Genomic DNA, 19,560 nt, shown 5'->3' with positions numbered 1-19,560 from the left:
GATTATTAGTCACAAAGTAGCTAACATGAAACCTGTATACATTTTGTGATAATAGTGGAATATATAAAAAATATGCTTTCAACTTTGTCAGTGAATTTCCTTTTCTGTAACTTATGTGTTAAAGCTTTGAATTTTAATTTTACTCCTATATGTGATAATATCACAAAGTGGGGAGATGTGGAAAAGTTTCTTTCAAAATACTTGTGGTTCTCTAGGTTGCTTTTATAAAAAAAAGGTTAACTATTTTGTGTAAGGCAAAGAGTTAGAATTCTTTCTCAAATATAACTTTATTATCAGCTTGTGAACAAATAAAATTGCAATTCCATTTTTAAAGATTTACAATTTTTTTTCAGAAGGGCAGTTCTGATTATATGTGTATCCACAAAATTTTACTAGATTGATCTTAATAAAAATTCTCTTAAAAATAATTGTAGTTTTTTCATATCTCTAAAAAAATAGTGAAATGTTAAAGCGTTTGATTTTTTTCTTGTGATGCTCACAAAAGCATTTATTAATTTTGTTTTGCACTGAGATAAAATTAACATAAAATTTACCATTTTAACAATTTCCAATTCAGTGGTTTTTTAGTGCATTCACGATATTGTGCAACTACCACCACTATCTAATTCCAGAACATTTTCACCCAAATAAAAAACAGAGTACCAATTAGCAATCTTTCCATTCCCAATCCCCTCCTTACATGTTCCTGTTAACCACTAATTTAATTTGTCTCTATAGATTTGCCTATTCTAGATATTTCATATAAATGGAATCATGCAATATGTGGCCTTTCTTTCACTTAGCATAATGTTTTCAGGTCTATCCATGTTTGTAGCATGTACCATTCATTATTTTTATGGCTGAATAATATTATATTTCATTGATATACTACATTGTTTCTTGAACATTTGAGTTGTTTCCATATTTTTGTCAATTATAAATAATGCTGCTATGAATATCCATGTAGAAGTTTTTGTGCACATGTGTTTCATTTCTCCTAGGTATATATCTAGTAGTAGAACCACTGGATTATATAGTAATAGTATGTTTAACTTTTTGAGAGACTTTCAGACTGTTTTCCGAAGTGGCTTCAGCATCACATACTCTCACCAGCAATGTATGAGGGTTCTAATTTTTCCACATCCATGTCAAAACTTCTTATTGTCTATATTTTATTATAACCATCTTAGTGGGGTTATTTGGGGGTGATTAAAACCATGGTGATTTTGATTTGCATTTCCATAACGATGTTGAGCATCTTCTTATGTGCTTACCAGCCATTTGTGTATCTTTGGAGAAATGTTTAATAAATCCTTTGTCCATTTTTCTCGTGGGTTGTTTTTTTAGTATTGTGTTGTAAGATGTGTACATATTTTAGATACGAGTGTCATATCAGTTATAATCATTTGCAAATGTTTCCCCATTCTATGCGTTGTCTTTTCACTTTCTTGATAGTCTCCTTTGATGAACACAAGTTTTAAATTTTAAGTCTAATGTACTTTTTCTTTTGTTGCTTGTGTTTTTGGTGGCATATCTGAGAATCTCGTACCAAAGCCCAGGTCACAAAGATAGACACATATACATCTTAATAGTTTTATAGCTTTATCTGTTACATTTAAATCTGATTCATTTACATGTGACCATCCATTTGTCCAAACACTGTTTCTTGAAAACACTATTTCCCCACTGAATGGCCTTGGCACTCCTCAAAAATCCATGGACCACAGATGTATGGATTAATTTCTGGACTCTCAATTCTATACCACTGATCTATTTGTCTACATGTCAGTACCATACCTTCGATTACTGCAGTATTGTAATAATTTTTGACATCAGAGGGTAGTTGTCCTCTAACTTTGTTCTTGGTTGTTCAAGGTCCCTTATAATTCCATATAAGTTTTAGGATTACCTTCTTCACTTCTACAAAAGAAAAGGCAGTTGAAGTTTGGATAAGGATCACAATAAATATGCAGATAAATTTGGGGAATATTGCTATACTAACAAAATTGTCTTTCAATACACTAACATGGGATGTCTTTTTATTTATTTAGGTATCTTTCGTTTCAGCAATATTTTGTAGTTCTTAGAATGTACAAGTCTTGCACTTCTTTGATTACATTTATTCTGAAGTATTTTATTTTTGATGCTGTAAATGGATTTTTATTTCCATTTTGGATTGTTCATTGCTGGTGCATAGAAATACAACTGGATTTTGAATATTAGTCTTGTATCTTGTAATTTTGATGAACTCATTTCTTAGATTTCATAGGTATTTTGAGGATCCTCCAGAGTTTTCTATTTATAAGAACATGTCATCTGCAAATAGAGGTCATTTTACTTCTTTCCAATGTGGATATCTTTTTCTTTTTCTTTTTTTTTTTCCTTGCTTAATTTCCTTGGTTTTCAAAAGGCTTCCATATTAAGAATAAAAAGGATATAAACAAATTCAGAAGTTCAGCTTCCAAAGCTTATACCTCTGTCTCTACCTCTTTCATGGGGCTGACAGGCCCTGCACCATTTCATACCCTGTCTCAAAATTTACTACAATGCTACAGTAATAAAAATTGACCTAAAAGGGCTGGTTAAATATCTAGGCACCTTCTCTGTATCCCCCCCACTTCCTAGTCATATTCTACAACCACAGAAAATGCACTGCCATAACTTCCAATACAGAAACTGGTCTTTTAAACACCTTGGTTCCCTTTATTGCCAAGGCTAAAATAAAAGTAACAATGCTGGTTTTCTCTTTAAAAACGCATTCCAGGTAATGGGCAGAAATCTGGTAATGAATAATCTTAACTTTGCGAAATTCTACCCTCTACATAAGGAAGGTAGCCATCTTCACCTTACCACGTTATTTTTAACTATATAATAAATCATTCATATAGCAAGGATGCCATAGTATACTACAGGAGGATCATTCCTTTACACTATGATACTAAAGTGAACACTTTACCTGGTCTTATAGGTCTTGTATTGCTTTATTTCTTGATGTTTTAATTGGATCTTACTTTCCTTTTACCATTAAAACTTTGATTCACACCATTTCTCTTCTAGAAGTTTTGAAATTAGTAAGATGTGAAGGGAAAAGTGAAATAGAGGAATTTTAATTTAAAGAGACTGCATACTATCACTGTAAGTGGATATAAATTATAAATTTACTATAGCAGAACAGTACTTAATAAAGTTGTGGAGAAATATATAAAAGTATAAAAAATTCTTTAGGGAATACCACGGAGAAAAGTTCTTTAAGAAGTGCACTTGGGGGGCACTTGGGGGGCTCAGTCCATTAAGTGTCCCACCCTTGATTTCAACTCAGGTCATGATCTCACAAGCTTGAGAGATCAAGCCCCATGTCAGCCTCTGCACTGGGCGTGGAGCCTACTTAAGATTCTCTCCCACTGCCCCTTCCCACTTTCCCTCTCTCTCTCTCTCTTTTTAAAGATTTTATTTATTTATTTGACAGAGACAGCTAGCGAGAGAGGGAACACAAGCAGGGGGAGTGGGAGAGGAAGAAGCAGGCTCCTAGCGGAGGAGCCTGATATGGGGCTCGATCCCAGAATGCTGGGATCACGTCCTGAGCCAAAGGCAGATGCTTAACGACTGTGCCACCCAGCCCCCTTTTTAAAAGAAAAGAAAGTGCACTTGGAGTTTCCTTAATAATATGAAAGATCTTTTGTTAACTATTTCATTGGCAACACAATTTTTTGTAATATACTGATTTATTACAAGAATTGATTTTCTGATTATACAGTGAAGTTTTAATAAAAAATTCTGTTGTGACTTTAAAGGGTTTGCCCCATTAATAAGCATGATTTTGGCTAGTGATAGCATGTCTCAAAATAAAAATGTTTAATGTGAATAATCTTTGAAATCATATTCTAATTATACGGTAAGGTATAATTCAGTTTTTTGATGCAGAAAAAAAAGAATAAGAAAAAAATAACTATACACAATTCTTCAGGGTATATCTGCTACATAAAGCAAAGCCTTCCCTTAATGCTTGTCCTTAATAACACTTAAAATATTTCATGATGAACATTATTAATCCTTATAAAAATCCCATGTTTTGGACAGTATCAGCAAAGGGAAACATAGAACTAGTGCATGTCAAAGCTGGAGTCTACTCATAAACCATAATATAATAAGTATTATTAATGACCTACTGAGGTCACACAGATAAATCTTGACACAATTTTTAAAAATTAGTTTTTGAAAATCTTCAAACAACGTTTTTGTCCTAAAATAATTATTCTTCTTCAAAGTACTATTGCAGCAATTTATCAAAATTAAAAAACAACTCTTGGAACAAGTTGGTTAACATATAAAGAACAGAGAAAAAGTCCACCAAATCAGCTGCAATTTAGAACTTCTTGTGCTGAAATTCAGTTAAATCTAACCATGACAATAGGTAAATTGTGTAAAAGTACTTTCAGAATACAGAAAAGTTTTTAATATAATATTTATACAATAAATTTATTTTTAATCTTAAAATACATGGATTTAAGACTATTACCCACTTCTAATAATGCTTTATTTGTCTTCCATGAATACAGTAGTGTTTCAGATTATATTGACTTCCTTAAATTGGAAAATAGTAAGTAGACAAAAGCCTAATTTTATGTGGAGTAATAATCATTTTCTCTCACCTATTATTTCTCTAACTAGAGTTGTTCATTCTGATTGTTCATTACAGAATTTTATAATCTTTTATTTCACTTTAGAGAGATATAGAGTGGGGCAAGGGGCAGAGGGAGAGAATCTTCAAGTAGACTCCCTGCTTGATCCTAAGACCCATGAGATCATGACCTGAGCCAAAACCAAGAGTCAGATGCTTAACTGACTGAGCTACTCAGGCGTCCCTTAAAAATCTTTTTAAAATTTTTTTCTCATGAACTTTTTTTTTACATATTTATATCAAGTATCGCATAATAGTGTAGCTCAAAATGGTTTTCCTTCCTTTGAAAGAGTCAAACATTAAATCCAGCAAAATTAAATATTCTTTAAAAAACAAAACTGTGATTTAGTATATGTTACCTTATAACGTATGCTTTTAATCTTTTAGCAACTATATTATGCAGTCCAAGCTTTGTGGGTTTTACTAAATAATACGAATGAACTCCAGTGTTTATAGAAATTGACTTACAGATTATATAATGGGAAAGGGCACGTGTGTGTGTGTGTGTTTCCAGAGTAGAGGGAAAGGAGTAATTACAAAGTGAAATTGTTGATTTTGAAATATTTTAGTATTAATAGTTTAAAAGGCAATTTTTTGGTATAGATTAGGGTTTCTGACCAAAGACTAAATAATTTTTTCAAATATTTAACACATATGACAGTGTTTACTATGTGCCACTTTCTTAAGGATTTTATATATATTACACATATATGTGAAAAACACATTTACATATAATAAACCTATGAGGCAGGTACTATTATTATTCTCATTTTAAAGGTAAGAAAACAAAGGCACAAAGTCCAGTAGTTTACTTGTAGCAAATTCACAATTTTGGGAATTTGAACTAGGTTATGCTGCCTCTCAAATAGGCTTAAACTACAAGCCAATTTTGACCAATAAGATTTTTGTTTTGTTTTATAAAAATAATCTTATAAATCCAATGAGAAATGACAAGTACTAACCAGTGTTACAATTTAAATTCTTTTTTTTTTAAGTAGTCTCCACACCCAGTGTAGAGATCAATGTGGGGCTTGAACTCACAAACCTAAGATCAAGACCTGAGCTGACATCAAAAGTTGGACACTTAACTGACTGAGCCACCCAGATGCCCCACAATTTGGATTATTTAATTCATTTAATCAATAAATATTTATTTAGTACATACTATGTGTCAACTAGGTACTGATGTTACATCTGTGAAAAAATAGAGATCTTCCTTACTGTCATAAATCTGATAGTCTGGCAGAGGAAACCAATACATTCTAATCACATAAATAATTAGATGATTACAAATTTTTAATGTTATATAAGAATAGTAAGGTAGCTAAAATACTGTATGACAGAGAAGAATAGTGAGGTAGCTAATGACAGATGCTAACAACTGTAGGAGGCTAGAGGTGCTAATTTTTATGTAGACTGGGTCTAATCCATTCACCCAGACATAGGAGTTAATTGAACTCAGCAGGGAAGTTCTCACTTGAGGTTTTATGGGCATGGAAAACTATGTATTACTTCTGCTGCATTTTGTTGGTCAAAAGAAGCCAAAGGTCAGCCCAAATCCAAGAGGAGAGAAATAAACAAGGTTCAAATATAGGGTGTATTGGGGAACCATATTTAGAGATTAGCTACTATGAATCTCCATTTTCTTGTAATCTCTTTCCAGAATCCTTACTACATCAATGTTGAATCTTCTAGATTAATCCCCAATTGTAAAAAATCTTTTCTCCTATTTTGCTTCTCTCTGTCATTTTTCATCATTCTAGGATTGTCCTTATATTATTTTTAATATGTCTATTGCATTTTATGTATTTTTTAAAATTTTTTATTTCCATGAACTCTTTTTGTTCTATGCTTTTTTCTTCTTCTTTTTTTTTTCATAACAGGCTGTGCTTGTTTCTTAATGTAACATTTTTCTCTCTTCTGTCCTCCAGCATCAATTTTACAACAATTTACTGCTGTTTTTTGCCTGGTTTGTTTTAAGTTTTCTTCTAGTCCCTGGATTGCTATATTTCCTCCAAGGTCCTCCCCTCCCGCCCCACCCCCATTTTGATTTGTTTTGGTAACTGCATTTAATGTTAGGATTTTTCTTTCAAATGCCTCATGATTTAAGAAATTTTACATTTATGTTTAATAATGAGACACTAAAAAGCTAATGGGGACTACTAGTACTATGTTGAAAAACAGTGGTGAGAGTGAACATCTGTGTTGTATTCCTGACCTTAGGGGAAAAGACCTCAGTTTTTCCCCATTGAGAATGATATTTGTTATGGACTTTTCATATATGGCTTTTATGATATTGAGGTATTTTCTCACTATCCCTACACTGTGAAGGGTTTTAATCAAGAAAGGATGCTGTATTTTGTCAGTTGTTTTTTCTGCATCTATTGAGAGGATCAGATGTTTCTTGTCCTTTCTTTTATTAATGTGATGTATCACATTGATTGTTTTGCAGATGTTGAACCATCTTTGCAGCCCAGGAACAAATCCCGCATGGTTGTGGTGAATAGTCCTTTTGATGTACTGTTGGATCTTATTGGCCAGTATCTTGGTGAAATTTTGGCACCCATGTTCATCAGGCATATTTCTGTAATTCTACTTTTTGGTGGGTTCTTTGGTTTTGGGATCAAGGTAATGCTGGCCTCATAGAATGAGTTTGGAAGTTTTCTTTCCATTTCTATTTTTTGAAACAGCTTCAGAAAAATAGGTATTAATTCTTCTTTAAATGTTTGATAAAATCCCCTGGAAAGCCATCTGACCCTGGGCACTTGCTTGTTGGGAATTTTTGACTGCTGTTTCAATTTCCTTGTTGGTTATGAGTCTGTTCAGGGTCCTAGCCTGAGCAATCAGAAAACAAAAAGAAATAAAAGGCATTCATATTGGCAAAGAGGTCAAACTCTAGCTCTTCACAGATGACATGATACTTTATGTGGAAAACCCAAAAAACACCATCCCAAAATTGCTAGAACTCATACAGGAATTCAGCAACATTGCAGGACACAAAATCAGTTCACAGAAATCAGTTGCATTTCTATACACTAGACAGAAAAAAAGAGAAATTAAGGAATCAATCCCATTTACAATTCCACCAAAAACCATAAGATACTTAGGAATAAATCTAAGTAAAGAGATAACGGTTCTGTACTCTAAATACTACAGGGTGCCTAGGTGGCACAGTGGTTAAGCGTCTGCCTTCGGCTCAGGGCGTGATCCCAGCATTATGGGATTGAGCCCCACATCAGGCTCCTCTGCTATGAGCCTGCTTCTTCTACTCCCACTCCCCCTGCTTGTGTTCCCTCTCTCGCTGGCTGTCTCTATCTCTGTCGAATAAATAAATAAAAAATCTTTTAAAAAAATAAATAAATACTACAGAACACTTATGAAAGAAATTGAGGATGACACAAAGAAATGGAAAAACATTTCATGCTCATGGATTGGAAGAACAAATATTGTTAAAATGTTTATGCTACCCAGAGCAATCTACACATTCAATGCAATGCTTATCAAAATGCTATCAACATTTTTCACAAAGCTGGAACAAATAATCCTAAAATTTGTATGGAAAAAAGAAAAGACCCCAAATAGCCAGAGTTGAAAAAGAAAACCAAAGCTGGTGGAATCACAATGCCGGAATTCAAGCCATATTACAAAGCTACAGTCACCAAGACAGTATGGTATTGGAACAAAAATAGACATATAGATCAATGGAACAGAATAGAGAACCCAGAAATGGACCATCAACTCTATGGTCAACTAATCTTCAACAAATCAGGAAAGAATATCCAATTGAAAGAAGACACTCTCTTCACCAAATGGTGTAGGGAAAATTGGATTGCCACATGCAGAAAAATGAAACTGGACCTTTTTTTTACACCATACACAATAATAAACTCCAAATGGATGAAAGACCTAAGTGTGAGATAGGAATCCATCAAAATCCTAGAGGAGAACACAGGCAACAACCTCTTCGACCTCAGCCACAACAAATTCTTGCTAGACATGTTTCCAAAAGCAAGGGAAACAAAAGCAAAAATGACCTATTGGGACTTCATTAAGATAAAAAGTTTCTGCAGAGCAAAGGAAATACTCAACAAAACTAAAAGGCAACCTACAGAATAGGAGAAGATATTTGCAAATGACATATTGATAAAAGGCTAGTATCCAAGATCTACAAAGAACTTACCCACCCCAACACCCAAAAAACAAATAATCCAGTCAAGAAATGGGCAGAAGGCATGAACGGACATTTCTCCAAACAAGACTTACAAATAGACAAGACTCATGAGAAAATGCTCCACATCACTTGGCAACAGGGAAATACAAACCGAAACCATGAGATACCACCTCACACCAGTCAGAATGGTTAAAATTAATAGGCTATGAAACAACAAATGTTGGTAAGGATGCAGAGAATGGGAAACCTTCTTACACTGTTGGTGGGAATGCAAGCCGTACAGCCACTTTGCAAAACAGTATGGAGGATCCTCAAGACTTTAAAAATAGAGCTACCCAGGACCCAGAAATTGCACTACTAGATATTTACCCTGAAGTTACAAATGCAATGATCTAAAGGGGCACATGCACCCCAATGTTTATAACAATAATGTTCACAATAGATAAACTGTGGAAAGAGTCAAGATGTCCATTGACAGATGAATGGATAAAGATATGAGATATATATATATATATATATATATATATATATATATATACACACACACACACACACACACACACACACACACTGGAATATTTTTCAGCCATCAGAAAGGGTGAATACTTACTATTTACATCAACATGGATGGAACTGGAGAGTAGTATGTTGAGCGAAATAAGTCAATCAGAGAAAGAAGATTATCATGTGGTTTAACTCATATGGGAATATAAGACACAGTGCAGAGGATCATAGGGGAAGGGAGGGAAAACTGAATAGGAAGTAATCAGAGAGGGAGACAAACTATGAGAGAGTCTTAACTATAGGAAACAAACTGAGTGTTGCTGGAAGGGGGTGGGGGGATGGAATTTTAAGGAGGGAATGTGATGTGATGAACACTGAGTGTTATATGCAACTGATGAATTATTAAACTCTACATCTGAAACTGATAATGTACTGTATGTTCACTAATTGAATTTAAATTAAAAAATGAAAAAAACTAATTGAGTGGAGCTCTTGAACTAATGGCATCATGGGATGATGTCTAGGAATCCAGCAATTTAATGAGCAGGATCTACCATGTCATTCTCTATGAGTCTTTTCTCTTCAGTTATTGAGTTTCTCTAGAGAGGAACCATTCAAACTCCTGTCTGGATATATAATTTTGACTACAGATATTCTGAGAACCCAAGATGAAGAAGAGCTATAAGCCTCTGTATTAGTCAGGGTTCTCCACAGAGACAGAAACAATAGGAGATAGATGATAGATAGATGATAGATTGTTAAACAATTGATAGATAGATGATAGATAGATGATAGATGATAGATAGATAGATAGATAGATAGATAGATAGATGATAGATGATAGATAGTTTGATTCATTGTAAGAAATTTGCTTACATGATTAAGGAAACTGGCATGTCTAAATCTGTAGTATGGACCATCAGGCTTAAAATCTAGGAGAGCCAACCCTGAGGCTCCAGTCTTAAGGCCAGCAAACTATAGAACCAGGAAAGTCAATGGTGCAGATATAGGCAGTCAGCTACAGAATTACATCTTTTTCAAGGAGATCAGTCTTTTCATTATATTCAGGACTTCAACTAATTGCATTAAGACAACCAACACTATAGAGGGCAATCTGCTTACTCATCCAAAAATACCCTCCAAGTTGACACATATAATTAACCATTACAGTCTCATTGTTTAGTATGGACACTTTAAATTAATTTACCATGACGTTTTCAAAAGGCACCTGACGTCTGTCTTTTGTTGTGCTTGGTATCACTGAGTCCAATGCCCTTTTGTTTCATAGTCTCTAGTAATTAAATTCTAGCCTATGGATGCTTTGACCACTAGCATGTGACATAAGTGAGACTCTGAATTATGGGTCTAAACTTTAGGATGGGGTTTCTCAAATTTAACACTATTGACATTTGAGGTTGAATAATGCTTTGCTGTATGAAGCTATCCTGTATATTATAAAATGTTTAGTAGCATTCCTGGTTTCTACAAACAGGGTGCCAGTTGCACCCTCCCTCCACTTATAAAAGCTAAAACATCTTCAAACATAGCTAAATATCCACTAGGGTAGGGGCAAAATAACGTTCAGTTGAGAACTACCCATTGGTGGGTTCTGTTTCCTAATTCTCAGAACACTCACTTTTGGAATGTGTGCTTGGGAGAAATCCAATCTCCATGGGAAGAGTCTGACCACCCTGTAATAACCATGCTACAATGAAGCTTATGTATGGAGACAAATGACCAAATGATCCTCAATTGTTTCAGTCATCCCAGCTAAGTTGTCAAACACATAAATGAAGAAACCACCTTGAACAGTCAGCCAGTAAAATTTTCAGATCACTCTACTTTTGGCCGCCATTTGACTGCAGTGATATCAGGAACGCCAAACAAGAAGCACTCAGACCAATCCCTATAAATTCACAGAATCTTGAAAAATAATAATAAATTTTTATTTTAAGCCTTCAGTTTTGGTACAATTTGTTACAAAATAGTAAGTAAATGGAACATAAGTTATCAAAGAAGTAAGGCAAGAACATTTTTAGGACTAAAGTACCTGAAATTCTGGATAAAAAGATCTATCAAAAAAGATTAGTATCCAAAAATCTATAAATAACTTACCAAAATCAATACTCCCCAAACAAACAAACAAAACAGTCAAGAAATGGGCAGAAGACATGCACAGATATTTCTCCAAAGGAGACATATAAATGGCTAACAGACACATGAGAAAATACTCAACATCACTCATTATCAGGGAAATACAAATCAAAACCACAATGAGATACCACCTCATACTTGTCAGAATGGCTAAAATGAACAACTCAGGAAACAGATGTTGCTGAGGATATGGAGAAAGGGGAACACCCTTACATTGTTGGTGGGGATGCAAACTGTTGCAGCCACTCTGGAAAACAGTATGGAGGTTCCTCAAAAAGTTAAAAAAAAGAACTACCCTATGACTCAGCAATTGCACTAGTAGGCATTTATCCAAAGGACACAAAAATACTGATTTAAGGGGCACATGCCCCCAATATTTATAGCAGCAATGTCCACAATAGCCAAACTATGGAAAGAGCCCAGATGTCCATGGGCAGATGAATGGATAAAGAAGAAGTGGTATATATATATACGATGGAATATTACCCAGCCATCAAAAAGAATGAAGTCTTGCCATTTGCAATGATGTGGATGGAACTCGAAGGTATTATGCTAAGTGAAATAAGTCAAGCAGAGAAAGAGAAATACCATATGATTTCACTCACATGTGGAATTTAAGAAACAGAATAGATGAACATAGGGAAAGGAAGGAAAAATAATATAAAAACAGAGAGGGAGGCAAACCATTAGAGACTCTTAACTATAGGGAACAAACTGAGGGTTGCTGGAGAAAGGTGGGTGGGGGATGGGGTAACTGGGTGATGGGCATTAAGGAGGGAGCTTGATGTAATAAACACTGGGTGTTATATGCAACTGATGAATCACTAAATTCTACCCCTGAAGCTAACAGTACACTATATGTTAACTTAGTTGAATTTAAATAAAAATTTTTTTAAAAAAAGATCAAGTGCCCAGCACAATAAATTAAAAAGAAAACTGTCAAGGGACATCATCTGGAAGTTTTAGAACATTATGGACTAAAAGAATAGCCTAAAAGCCTACAATTTTATTCTCTCTCCCTCTCTCCTTCCCCCCTCCATTGTGTGAATGTACACACACACACACACACACACACACACACACACCCATTGAAATCAGTTCACATTACAAAGGAGAAGAAACAAGAATGACCAAGGAGTTCTCAACAACACTGGAAGCTTGAAGACAATGAATCATGACTTCATAATTATTAATTTACAACCTAGAATTCTATTTCTAGACAATTATCATTCAAATATGGGAGAAAAATAAAAATGTTTTTATACATAAAAAGTCTCAAAAATGTTATTTCCTATGTACTCAACAAAGAAGATAATATAGGGAAATTAATTATGTCAAGTTTGGGGATTTTATTTTTTAGAAAAAAATGGAGTCTTTCACTTTATATCTATGGGAATTATTTTATATTACCGCTGTCTTAGAAAGAATTAGGATGCTTTGCCAGGCCAAATGAAACATATGGGAGAAGATTTCATGATGAGAGTCAAAGAACCTTCTAGGTTTGGACTGCCTGAGGTAATCCGAGTTCTTAGGTTGCTTCTATAACCATTTCTTAAGACCGCAAGAAAATACCTCTTATCATCCATATTCATGTTCCATGAATGTAAACAAGTCATAAGTTAAAATTAAAATGATTATCCCAAATCGAATACATCCAAATTAAGAAACAACTTGACAAGCACTCCAGAAGACCCTTTCATGCTCACTTTCAGTCACTATGCAGCTCTCTGGCAAGGGTAACTAGAATCATGACTTTTAACATTATGGATTAATTTTAGCTCTTTTGGGGTCTTATATAACTGAGATCATAAAGTGTGTTCACATTGGTGTGTGGCTTCTTTCACTCAACATTGTTTGTGAAAATCATATTTTTTGTATGTGAAGTGGTACTTTGGCCAGTATGTGATTATAGTAGATTACATTATGTGAACATACTATAATTTATTCATTTTACTGTTGATGGAAGCTTAGATAATTTCTAGTTTGAGACCCTCATAAATAAAGCTGCTATAAATATTCGTGCACAAATCTTTGGCGATGTGTATTTCTGCTGAATGTATACATAGTAATGGAATTGGTGGATCATGGGGTATGTATCCATCCTGCCAACCAATTTTCTAAAGAGGTTTGATTAATTTACATTTCCATCAGAACAGTGTATTTTAGGTGGCGTAAAGGTAGATCCTATATATTAAGCTGAAAATCTTGATGAAAGAGATCATTTGGGGGAAAATAGAAATCACTGTATGGAAGATACTGTTATATAGGTATTCTAATATTCATTCTTAATTCCTTTCCTCTTTGCCCACTTCTAATATAGAAGCTAGAAAAGCTAAATTGTTAGGTTCACAGATTTTCTTGCAAGTAACGATAGCCATGTACTCAGTTTTGGCTAATATGATATAATAAATCTGCTGAGGGCTCCTGGGTGTGCTTTTACCTTCCTGGTAATAAAAACACAAATAGAAAGTACCACTTCTTCCTCTGCTTTTTCCTTCCTTGAAGGTGGATGTGATGTCTAACACTACGGCAGCCATATTGCTATCATGAAGTAAAGGACAAGAGAGTCACAGAGACATGCTGCAAGATATTTTTGAGCTCCTGAACCAATACCAGCATCTATCTACCTCCAAATTTATTGTTAGATGAGAAAAATAAGTGCTTATTTTTTAATAAATTCCTATAATCAATTGTGTCTTCTGTTACTTATAGTAGAACAAATTCTTAAGTGATAAACACTGAAATTTGCTCACAAAGAGAGAATCTAAATAGTAAGATTGCTAGCTTTAGCAAATAAATACATAGAAAACTTTCCAATAAGCAGAATTTGAGATTAAAAACACAATACCATTTACATTAACACCCTCAAAAATGAATTAATTATGTATACTCTACCAAAATATATGCAAGATATACTTGAGGAAAACTATAAAACTTTGAACAAAATCAAAGAACTAAATAAAAGGAGAGGTATAGCATGTTCATGGATAGGAATGCTCAATAGTGTCAAGATGTCAGTTCTCATCTTGATCTATTTCATTAATGGAAATCTACTCAAAATTATTTTCTAGATATTGAAAACTGATTCTAAAGTGTATATGGTAAGGGAAAAGACCCAGCATTGCTAATGTAATATTGAAAGAGAAGAACAGTGTTAAAAATTGATGCTACCAAACTTCAAGAATAACTATAAAGCTACAGTTATCAAGACACTGTGGTATTGGTGAAACAATAGATAAATGGAACAGAATAGAGAATCCAAAAATAGACCCACATAAATACAGTTGGCCCTTGAACAACATGCTTTTGAACTGCATGTGTCCACTTATTGGTGGACTTTTTTTCAATAAATATGTGCAGTACTATAGATGTATTTTCTCTTCCTTATGATTTTCTTTTTATTATGATATTCTCAATTAGTTTATGTTTTTTAAGTTTTAATTTTAATTCTAGTTAACATACAATGTAATATTAGTTTCAGGTGTACAATATAGTGAGTGATTCAATACTTCCAAACTACACACTGTGCTCATCACAGGTGCACTCCATAATCCCCATCATCTATTATTTAAGCCAGCTGCAAACCACCTTCCTTCTGTAATCCATCAATTTCTGCTCTACAGTTAAGAGTCTGTTTCTTGGTTTTTCTCTCTCTTTTTTCTGCTTTGCTCATTTATTTTGTTTTCTAATTCAACATAATAGTGAAATCACATGGTATTTGTAATTCTCTGACATTTTTCACTTAACATAATACTCTTTAGCTCCAATCATGTCATTGCAAATGGCAAGATTTCTTTCTTATGGTTGAATAATATTCCACTTTGTATATGTACCACATCTTTTTCTTTTTTCTAAATAGAAAAGGAGACAAAACAAAACAAAAAAAACAATTAAATCTCAACTGGAGCTAACAAAATTCTCAGTGGCTCTTTCCAGGGTATGACTGAGGCCCAGGATCTTGAGTATTTTAGAATAGTGATGCAATAGTTAAATTTATGTGTCAACTTTACTGGGCCAGAGGGTGCTCAGATATTTGGTTCAACATTATTCTGGGTATGTCTGTGAGGCTGTTTGTTTTTGTTTTGTTTTGTTTCAAGTTTTTATTTAAATTATAATTAGTTAACATGTACTCTAATATTAGTTTCAGGTGTAGAATTTAGTGATGCATCACTTACAAACAACATACAGTGCTCATCACAAAAAATTCTCTCCTTAGTACCCATCACCTATTTAGTTCATTCCCCTAACCACCTCCCTTCTAGCAAGCCTCAGCTTGTTCTCTACAGTTAAGACCCTGTTTTCTGCTTTTCCTCTCCCTCTTTTTTTCTTTCTCCTATGTTCAACTGTTTTATTTCTTCAATTTCAAATATGAGTGAAATCATATGGTATTTGTCTTTTTGTGACTGACTGATTTTAGCATAATACACTCTAGCTCCAAACAAATCATAGCAAATGGCAAGATACATTCTTTTTGATGGCTGAGGAATATATATATATACACACACATACATACATACACACACCCATCACAAAACTTCTTTACCCATTCATCAGTTGATGGACACATTTAGGCTTTTTCAAAAATTTTGTTATTTAGATAATGCTGCTACAAACATCACGGTACATGGGCCCCTTCAAATCAGTATTTTGTATCCTTTGGGTAAATATCTAGTAGTGCAATTGCTGTGCTGTAGGGTAGTTCTATTTTTAACTTACTGAGGAACTTCCATAGTATTTTCCAGAGTGGCTGCATCAGTTTACATTCCCAAGAACAGTATAAGAGTGTTTCTCTTTCTCCCCATCCTCACAAACATCTGTTGTTTCCTGTGTTGTTAAGCTTAGCCATTCTGAGAGGGGTGAGGTGATATTTCATTGTGGTTTTGACTTGTATTTCCCTGATGCTGAGTGATGTTGAGCTTCTTTTTATGTGTCTGTTAGCCATCTGTATGTCTTCTTTGGAAAAAAATGTCTATTGCTGTCTTCTGACCATTTCTTAACTGGATTATTTGTTTTTTGGGTGTTGGATTTGATGAGTTCTTCATGGATTTTGGATACTAACCCTTCATCACATACGTCATTTGCAAATATCTTCTCCCATTCTGAAGGTTGCCTTTTAGTTTTGTTGATTGTTTCCTTCTCTGTGCAGAAGCCCTTTATTTTGTTGAAGTCCCAGTAGTTAATTTTTTCTTTTGTTTCCCTTGCTTCAGGACACGTGTCTACTAAGAAGTTGCTACAGCCAAGATCAAAGAGGTTGCTACCTGTGTTCTCCAGGATTTTGATAATTATTGTTCATAATAATATTTTTATTATATTATGTTATTCATCATAGAGTATATCCCTGGTTTTTGAGGTAAAGTTCGATGATTCATTAGTTGCTTATAACACCCAGTGCACCATGCAATATGTGCCCTCCTCACTACCCATCACCAGCCTATACCTTCCCCGACCCCCTTCCCCTCTGAAGCCTGCAGTTCGTTTTTCAGGTCCATAGTCTCTCATGTTTCATTCCCCTTCTGATAAACCCCCTTTCTTTATCCCTTTCTTCCCCTACCGATCTTCCTAGTTCTTAAGTTCCATAGATGAGAGAAACCATATGATAATCCTCTTTCTCTGCTTGACTTATTTCACTTAGCGTTATCTCATCCAGTAACGTCCATGTTGCAGCAAATGTTGAGGAATCGTTATTTTTGATAGCTGAGTAATATTCCATTGTATATATGGACGACATCTTCTTCTTTTTTTAATGCTTTTTTATTATAGTATGTAAATCACCATACAGTACATCCCTGGCTTTTGGTGTAAAGTTTGATGATTCGTTAGTTGCGTATAATACCCAGTGCACCATGCAATAAGTGCCCTCCTTACTACCCATCACCAGCCTATCGCATTCCCCCGGCCCCTCCACTCTGAATACCGCAGATTGTTTCTCAGAGTCCGTAGTCTCTCATGCTTTGTTCCCCCTTCTGTTTATCCCCCCTTTCTTTATCCCTTTCTTCTTCTACTGATCTTCCGAGTTCTTATGTTCCATAGATGACAGAAATCATATGATAATTGTCTTTCTCTGCTTGACTTATTTCACTTAGCATTATCTCCTCCAGTGCCATCCCTGTTGCAGCAAATGTTGAGAAATCGTTCTTTTTGAAAGCTGAGTAATATTCCATTGTATATATGGACCACTACTTCTTAATCCAGTCATCTGTTGAAGGGCATCTCAGCTCCTTCCATGATTTCGCTATTGTGAACAATGCTGCTAAGAACATTGGGGTGCATATGGCCCTTCTCTTCACTACGTCTGTATCTTTGGGGTAAATACCCAGTAGTGCAATGGCTGGGTCATAGGGTAGTCTCATTGTTCTTGTATAGAAATACAACTGATTTCTGAGTATTGATTTTGTATCCTGCCACATTACTGAATTGCTCTATAACTTCTAATAGTTTGGGAGTTGATTCTTTTGGGTTTTCCATATAGAGTATCATGTCATCTGTGAAGAGAGACAGTTGGACTTCTTCTTTGCTGATTTGGATACATTTGGTCCCTTTTTGTTGTCTGATTACTGTTGCAAGGACTTCTAGTACTATGTTGAATAGTAATGGTGAGAGTGGGCATCCTTGTCGTGTTCCTGATCTTAAGGGAAAGGCTTCCAGCTTTTCCCCATTGAGAATAATGCTTGCAGTAGGCTTTTCATAGATGGCTTTTATGAGATTGAGAAATGTACCCTCTATTCCTACACTCTGAAGGGTTTTAATCAGGAAAGGATGCTGTATTTTGTCAAATGCTTTTTCTGCATCTATTGAGAGAATCATATGATTTCTGAATTTTTGTTTCTGGATAAAATCTAAGGCACTGATAGATTTGTGAATGTTGTACCACCCCTGCATCCCAGGAATGAATCCCACTTGGTCATGATGGATAATCCTCTTAAGNAATAGTTTGGGAGTGGATTCCTTTGGGTTTTCCATATAGAGTATCATGTCATCTGCAAAGAGAGACAGTTTGACTTCTTCTTTGCCGATTTGGATACCTTTGATCCCTTTTTGTCTTCTGATTGCTGTTGCAAGGACTTCTAGTACTATGTTGAATAATAGTGGCGAGAGTGGGCATCCTTGTCGTGTTCCTGATCTTAAGGGAAAGGCTTCCAGCTTTTCCCCATTGAGAATAATGCTTGCAGTAGGCTTTTCATAGATGGCTTTTATGAGATTGAGAAATGTACCCTCTATTCCTACACTCTGAAGGGTTTTAATCAGGAAAGGATGCTGTATTTTGTCAAATGCTTTTTCTGCATCAATTGAGAGGATCATATGGTTCTTGAGTCTTTTCTTGTTGATATGATGTATCACATTGATTGATTTGCGAGTGTTGAACCATGCTTGCATCCCAGGTATGAATCCCACTTGGTCATGATGGATAATCCTTTTAATGTACTGTTGGATTCTATTAGCCAGGATCTTGTTGAGGATTTTGGCGTCCATATTCATTAGGGAAATCAGTCTACAATTCTCCTTTTTGAGGGGGTCTTTGCCTGGTTTGGGGATCAAGGTAATATTAGCCTCATAGAATGAGTTTGGTAGCTTTCCTTCTGTTTCTATTTTTTGAAATAGCTTTAGGAGAATAGGTATTATTTCTTCTTTGAATGTTTGGTAGAATTCCCCAGGAAAACCGTCTGGGCCTGGAGTTTTATTATTTGGAAGGTTGTTTATCACTGACTCAATTTCTTCATAGTTAATTGGCCTATTTAAAAAATCAATTTCTTCCTGTTTCAGTCTTGGTAGTTGATAGGTTTCCAGGAAGGCCTCCATCTCTTCCAGATTCCTTATTTTATTGGCATAAAGCTGTTGATAAAATTTTCTAATAATCCTTCTAATTTCAATGGTGCTGGTCGTGACCTCTCCCTTTTCAGTCATAATTTTAATAATCTCAGTCCTTTCTCTTTGTTTTTGGACAAGTTTTGCCAGTGGTCTATCAATTTTATGGATTCTCTCAAAGAACCAGCTTCTAGTCCTGTTGATCTGCTCTACTGTGGTTCTGGTCTCTAATTCATTGATTTCTGCTCTA

General features: G+C 34.8%; 1 protein-coding gene across 1 annotated transcript in view; it reads left to right on the top strand.

Annotated features, from left to right (window-relative positions):
* Positions 1-19,560, top strand: part of HMGN5 (high mobility group nucleosome binding domain 5) — a 140,059-nt gene that overhangs the window by 17,844 nt on the left and 102,655 nt on the right. The window contains exon 7 of the mRNA XM_034649030.1: positions 7,131-7,280. Coding sequence (XP_034504921.1) covers positions 7,131-7,280 — 150 coding nt within the window. The remainder of the gene's footprint in view (positions 1-7,130; positions 7,281-19,560) is intronic.

The sequence above is a fragment of the Ailuropoda melanoleuca genome, chromosome X (assembly GCF_002007445.2).
Source record: "Ailuropoda melanoleuca isolate Jingjing chromosome X, ASM200744v2, whole genome shotgun sequence".
Taxonomy (NCBI): domain Eukaryota; kingdom Metazoa; phylum Chordata; class Mammalia; order Carnivora; family Ursidae; genus Ailuropoda; species Ailuropoda melanoleuca.
This window is presented reverse-complemented; position numbering and strand designations above follow the sequence as displayed.